At 52.8% G+C, this 6,226-nt stretch overlaps 1 protein-coding gene across 1 annotated transcript in view; it reads left to right on the forward strand.

The window, feature by feature from the left end:
• Positions 1 to 5,880, forward strand: part of TRIB3 (tribbles pseudokinase 3) — a 9,578-nt gene extending 3,698 nt beyond the window's left edge. Inside the window, exons 2-3 of the mRNA XM_021689183.1 lie at positions 80 to 372; positions 4,626 to 5,880. Of these exons, the coding sequence (XP_021544858.1) occupies positions 80 to 372; positions 4,626 to 5,118 (786 nt within the window). The 3' untranslated portion in view covers positions 5,119 to 5,880. The remainder of the gene's footprint in view (positions 1 to 79; positions 373 to 4,625) is intronic.
• Positions 5,881 to 6,226: the final 346 nt, after the last annotated feature.

A 6,226-nucleotide genomic window follows, 5' to 3' on the forward strand; every position in this document is an offset into this window, starting at 1 on the left:
CCCCCCCCCCCCCCCCCCCCCCCCCCCCCCCCCCGCTCCACCGGGCGGCGCCCGCGCTCATGCCAAGCCCCGCCCACAGGTGTACCCGGCCCACGAGGCCCTGGCGGCACTGGAGCCCTACTCGCGGCTGCCCCCGCAAGGACACGTGGCACGGCCCGCCGACGTCGTGGCAGGCCCCCGCCACCTGTACACCTTTTTCCCGCGGCCCCACGGGGACATGCACAGCCTGGTGCGCCGCCGCCGCCGCCTCCCGGAGCCCGAAGCCGCCGCACTCTTCCGCCAGATGGCCGCCGCCGTGGCGCACTGTCACCAGCACGGGCTGGTCCTGCGCGATCTCAAGCTGCGGCGCTTTGTCTTCACCGACCGCGAGAGGTGAGTGTGGCCAGAGACCCTCCTCGCAGACATACCTAAGAGATGGGCCCTGATGGGGAAACTGAGGCCCACGAAGGCAAAGCAACTTACACAAAGAAATGGAGAAGCCCGGACTGGCTCCTCTGCCTGGTTCCCGGGAAAAGGTTGACTCGGGGGCGCCTGGGTGGCTCAGTTGGTTGGGTGACTGCCTTCGGCTCAGGTCATGATCCTGGAGACCCGGGATCGAGTCCCATGTTGGGCTCCCTGCTCGGCAGGGAGTCTGCTTCTCTCTCTGACCCTCCCCCCTCTCATGCTCTCTCTATCTCATTCTCTCTCTCAAATAAATAAATAAAATCTTTAAAAAAAAAAAAAAAGGTTGACTCGGGGCTAATGAAAGCCCCTGGGCTGGAGCATTGTCTCTGTGACAGTCTTAAGAGCTGACAGTGAGGAAGAGCTTGGCTGCGCTCTCTGACTCGGCCCGGATGCTGACAAAGATGAGGTAGGCACTCTTCTTGTTCCCATAGGCCAGGTGAGGAAACCGGCCCAGAGAAGTCAAGTAACCCCCAAGATGCCACAGCTAAATAGTAGAGCTGGAAGCGAACCCAGATGTGACTCCAGAGAGGTCCTCATCCACCCTGAGCTTGAGAGGGGGAGGCCTGGCTGGGCTTACCTGCTGACTCTGGGTGACTCAAGGTCTCTGGACCTCAGTTTCCCCATTGGTAGGAGAAAAGTGGACTGTTAAGATGTTTCCAGGATGTCAGGGCCACAGACAACAAGCCACAACGGGCCCTGAGGCTCCTCAATGGGAACGTTTTCTGTGGAACAGAATCGGTGATGTTGGAGGGAGGGAGCGGAGAGGGGAGCCGCATTCTCTCCCCTCCCCCAGACTGGGGGGGGGGTGTCGGTGAGCAGGAGGGGGGTGTGTCCGGGAGCAGGCAAGCCAGTCAGGTCCACATGAACAGCCATCAGGAACATGGATTACATTGCAAGATTTTTTGTGGGGTTGGGGGGTGGGGAAGGAGGGCGACCCCACGGCACATTTTAATTTATTTTATTTATTTTTTTAAGTGATCTCTGCACCCAACATGAGGCTCAAACTCATGACCCCAAGATCAAGGGTCACATGCTCTTTCAACTGAGCCAGCCAGGCATCCCCCACCCATTCACATTTCCAAAATTTTTTTTAAAGATTTTATTTATTTGTTTGTTTGTTTGTTTGTTTGTTTATCAGAGAGAGAGAGAGAGCGCACAAGCAGGGGGAGCAGCAGCAGAGGGAGAAGCAGACTCCCCACTGAGCAAGGAGCCTGATGCGGGGCTTGATCCCGCAACCTTGGGATCATGGCCTGAGTGGAAGGCAGACACTTAACCGACTGAGCCACCCAGGCGTCCCCATTTTAAACTTTTTGAAATACGTTTAGACTTTCCTAAAAGTTGTGAAAATAGTGCAAAGAGTTTTCATATCTCCTTCACCCACTTCCCTTAATGTTAACTTCTCACATAGCCACAGAACAACTATCAAAACTAAAAAACAACTATCAAAACTAAGCCTAGGTGGCTCAGTTGGCTAAGTGACCAACTCTTGGTTTCCACTCAGGTCATAATCTCAGGGTCGTGAGATCGAGCCCTGCATCAGGCTCCGTGCTCAGTGGGGAGTCTGCTTGGGATTCTCTCTCCCTCTCTCCCTGCTCCACCCCCAGCTCAAGCTCACCTTCCCTCTCTCTCTCTCTTTCTCTTAAAAAAACAAAAACGAAAACAAACCCAAAAAAACTAAGAAATTAATCTTGGTCTAGTACTAGTCACTAAACCATGGATTGGTTCCGATTTCACTAGCTTCCCACTAATACCAATTTTCTGTCCAGGATCCAGTCCAGGACCCCAACCTGCATTCAGTTGTCCTGTCTCCTTAGTCTGTTCCAGTCTGAAACAATCCCTTAGTCTTTCCTTGTCCTCCTTGACCTTGACACCTTTTGGTTTTTGGGTTTTTTTTCTTTTTTCAAAATTTTCTTTTCAGGGCTAGTTGATTCAGCAGGTGAGTTGTACACACTCCTTACCAGACTCCGACTTCCATGCCACCGTCCTGACCTTGACACTTTTGAATAGTACCAGTTAGTTATTTTATACATTGCCTCTCAACTTGGATTTGATGGATGTTTTTCTCATGCTTAGACTGAGATTATGCATTTTTGGCAACAGTACCAACAGGAAGGGTGCCTGGGTGGCTCAGTCAGTTGGGCGTCTGACACTTGGTTTCGGCTTGGGTCATGATCTCAGGGTCTTGAGATGGAGCCGTGCGTGGAGCCCCAAGTGGGGTCCGTGCTCATTGCCAAGTCTGCTTGAGATTCTCTCTCCCTCTCCCTTTCCCCCAACTCGTGAGTGCTCTCTCTCTCTCTCAAATAAATAAATAAATAAACAAATAAAATCTTAAAGAAAAAAAAGAGTACCACAAGAGGGATAGGTCCTTCTCAGCACACCATGTCAGAAGATTCATGATGGTGATATGTGTTCCTGTGATTGTTAATCTCAGTCATTTGGTTAAGGTGGTGTCTGCCAAGGTTCTCCACTGTAAGGTTCCTAATTTACCCCTTGTAATTAATAAATACCTTGGGGGGGGCACCTGGGTGGCTTAGTCGGTTAAGCCTCGAACTCTTGATTTCTGCTCAGGTCATGATCTCAGGGTTGTGAGACTGAACCTGCACCTTGGGCTCTGTGCTCAGTGGGGTGTCTTCTTCTCTCTCTCTCCCTCTCCCTCTCCCCCTCTCCCTGCTCACGCTCTCTCTTTCTAAAATAAAAATAAAATAAAATCGTGGGGCACCTGGGTGGCTCAGTCCTTAAGCGTCTGCCTTCGGCTGAGGTCATGATCCCAGGGTCCTGGGATCGAGCCCCACGTCGGGCTCCCTGCTCGGCGGGAAGCCTGCTTCTCCCTCTCCCACTCCCCCTGCTTGTGTTCCCTCTCTCACTGTCTCTCTGTCAAATAAATAAATAAAATAAAATCTTTAAAAATACATACATACATACATACCTTGGGCAGGTGCTTCGAGGCCATGCGTGTAAATACTGTTTCTCCTCAAATTTGCCCAGGGATTTTCACAGGGCATCCACCTTCCTTGTAGCAGTTACTGTTGTGATGCTTGCCTAACGGTGATTTTCTATTTCCTTCTCTCCTTCTACATTTTATACTAAAATGAACATGCCTTTAGTAAGAAGTAGAATATAAATTTTATAATGATTTTTTAAGCTAATACCCAGCTTCAAATAACTGTGAACTTAGGATGAGTTACATCACCCACAGACCTCCCAGGGTGAGAAAGTACTTCATGTCTTTTTAAGGCAATAGTTTGAGAAGCACTGTTGGTAGAAGAGGGCTGGTGGAGACAGACCTGCCTTCGAATCTTGGTTTTACTTTTTACCTGCTCTTTGGCTTTAACAGTGGCTTTACCTGCCTGGGCCTGGATTTTTTTCATATGCCAGCAGGCGCCCCAGAAGTGGTGTCATAGAATAATTTTAATAGCGGTGGTAATAAAAAAAAATGGCATTGGTAACAGAAAGGTTATCATTAAAGTAACCTGGAGTGCTCTGTGGGAATTGTTTAAAGCGGAAGTCGCAAATGGTGGGCCTCACACACATTTTTTTTTTTTTTGGTCCCACGTACATGTTCATTTGTTTTTTTGTTTTTAAGATTTTATTTATTTATTTGACAGAGAGAGACACAGCGAGAGAGGGAACACAAGCAGGGGGAGTGGGAGAGGGAGAAGCTGGTTCCCCGCTGAGCAGGGAGCCCGATGCGGGGCTCGATCCCAGGACCCTGGGATCATGACCTGAGCCGAAGGCAGACGCTTAACTGACTGAGCCACCCAGGTGCCCCAGCAGTGCCCTTTTTAGGCAGTGTTTGTGCTGAGGTGTTTGGCATGGTCCCCACTTCCTATTTCTCTCACTTTATTACCTGCCTGGACCCTAAGTTTGCCTCTGGTTTAAGAGAGGCTTAGTGCCCCCGGCCCCCTCAGCCCCTCCTCGAGGGACTGTTGGGAAATGTGCTCCTCTCAGAGTCCTAGTTCAAACCCAGTTGTTCTGTGGCCTTGAGAAATGACTTAACGTCTCTGAGCCTGGGCCTCCTCGTGTGTAAAATGTGATCAACCAACCAGTCTCACAGGACTGGCTCAGTCCTGCCAGATGCCAGCAGTCGCTCACGACATGGGTGCCATTAAGGGTGAGAGCAGAGGGTGGTGGCATGGGGGTCCCCATGGGAGCTGACCCCTCTGTCTGTCTCCCTGCCACAGGACAAAGCTGGTGCTGGAGAACCTGGAGGATGCCTGCGTGCTGACCGGGCCGGACGACTCCCTGTGGGACAAACACGCGTGCCCAGCCTATGTGGGACCGGAGATCCTCAGCTCCAGGGCCTCCTACTCGGGCAAGGCAGCCGACGTGTGGAGCCTGGGCGTGGCGCTCTTCACCATGCTGGCGGGCCGCTACCCCTTCCAAGACTCAGAGCCTGCCCTGCTCTTTGGCAAGATCCGCCGCGGTGCCTTTGCCCTGCCTGAGGGCCTCTCAGCTCCCGCCCGCTGCCTGGTCTGCTGCCTCCTTCGACGGGAGCCAGCTGAGCGGCTCACGGCCGCGGGCATCCTGCTGCACCCCTGGCTGCGGGACAACCCGATCCCCTCAGCTCCATCCCGATCCCACCTCTGGGTGGCTGACCAGGTGGTCCCTGAAGGGCCGCGGTTGGAGGAAGCTGAGGAAGAGGAGGGGGAAGCAGAAGCGGGTCTGTATGGCTAGGGAGCCCTAGACTCTCAGCTGCAAACAGTGGACTGAGTTTGGGGTATCTCCAAGCTCTCTCCAGCCTTTTTTGCACTGAGCCGAACCTTAGTGCCTTCTAGAAGGGAGAAAGGAAGAGGCATGTATGGAGTGGGCTGTATGCATACCTGTGTGGTTCCTCATACCTGTGCACACAGGCTTGTGCATTTAACACATGCTTCTTGGGAGTTCACCGTGTGCCAAGCCCTGTTCTAGGCACCGGGAACACAGCAGTGAGCAGAAGACAAATCTCCCGCTCTCAGAGCTCACCACACTTTTCCATGCCTGCAGGTGTGTCCGCACGGGGCCCTTCCAATACAAGTGTCAGCATCCACTCATGCTGGTGCCCAGGCACTTCTGACCCTGGACAGTCCCTCTCACAAATCCCTGTGCCAAAGCCTCCAGGCCTCCCCCTCACAACTCAGGACCCCAGAGCCCAGGCCATGCTGGGAACTGTGCTCCCAGCAGCTCTGTCTTCTCCATCCAGGCCCGAGCCAAGGATTCGGGCTGGAGGCTCGCCAGTTCAAACCATGCGGCTGATCGTCACCTAACTCAAGGACAGTTTGGAACGAGGGTCCACGGCTGTCCACCGCTGGCCTGAGCACCAGAGTTGAGGTTGGAGGAGGCGGGCTCTTCCTCCTGGCCTCCTGGGAAGTCTCAAGCCCTATTCTGGGTTTTGGATCAACACTGTGGGTTTTGGATGCCGTAAGAATGTATTTTTACCTTTTGCCTAATAAAGGAGTTATGAGATATTTTAATGTCTCCTGGACATTTGTTCTATCCTCTCCTCCCCATCTCAGCAGTTCTCCTTGTCCCATGGCAAGGCCAGAGGCTTGTGGTTTGTGAGAACAGATTCCCTGCAGCCCAGCGGGTCTTGCTCTTGCCGTCTGTTCCTTCGGGAGGCACTGGTGTCTCTGGGAGGGTACTTTTTGGCTGCAAGTAACTGAAACCCTGGGCCAAAGTGGCTTTCAAAAGAAGGAAATTTCACACAAAGCCAAGAAGTCAAGAGGTGGAACGGGCTTCTGGGCTGGTTGGTTCCGCCCTCAGAGCCGTCAGCAAGGACTGACTCCCCAGGCTCATTCTCTCTCTG

Source organism: Neomonachus schauinslandi, chromosome 10 (assembly GCF_002201575.2).
Source record: "Neomonachus schauinslandi chromosome 10, ASM220157v2, whole genome shotgun sequence".
NCBI lineage: Eukaryota > Metazoa > Chordata > Mammalia > Carnivora > Phocidae > Neomonachus > Neomonachus schauinslandi.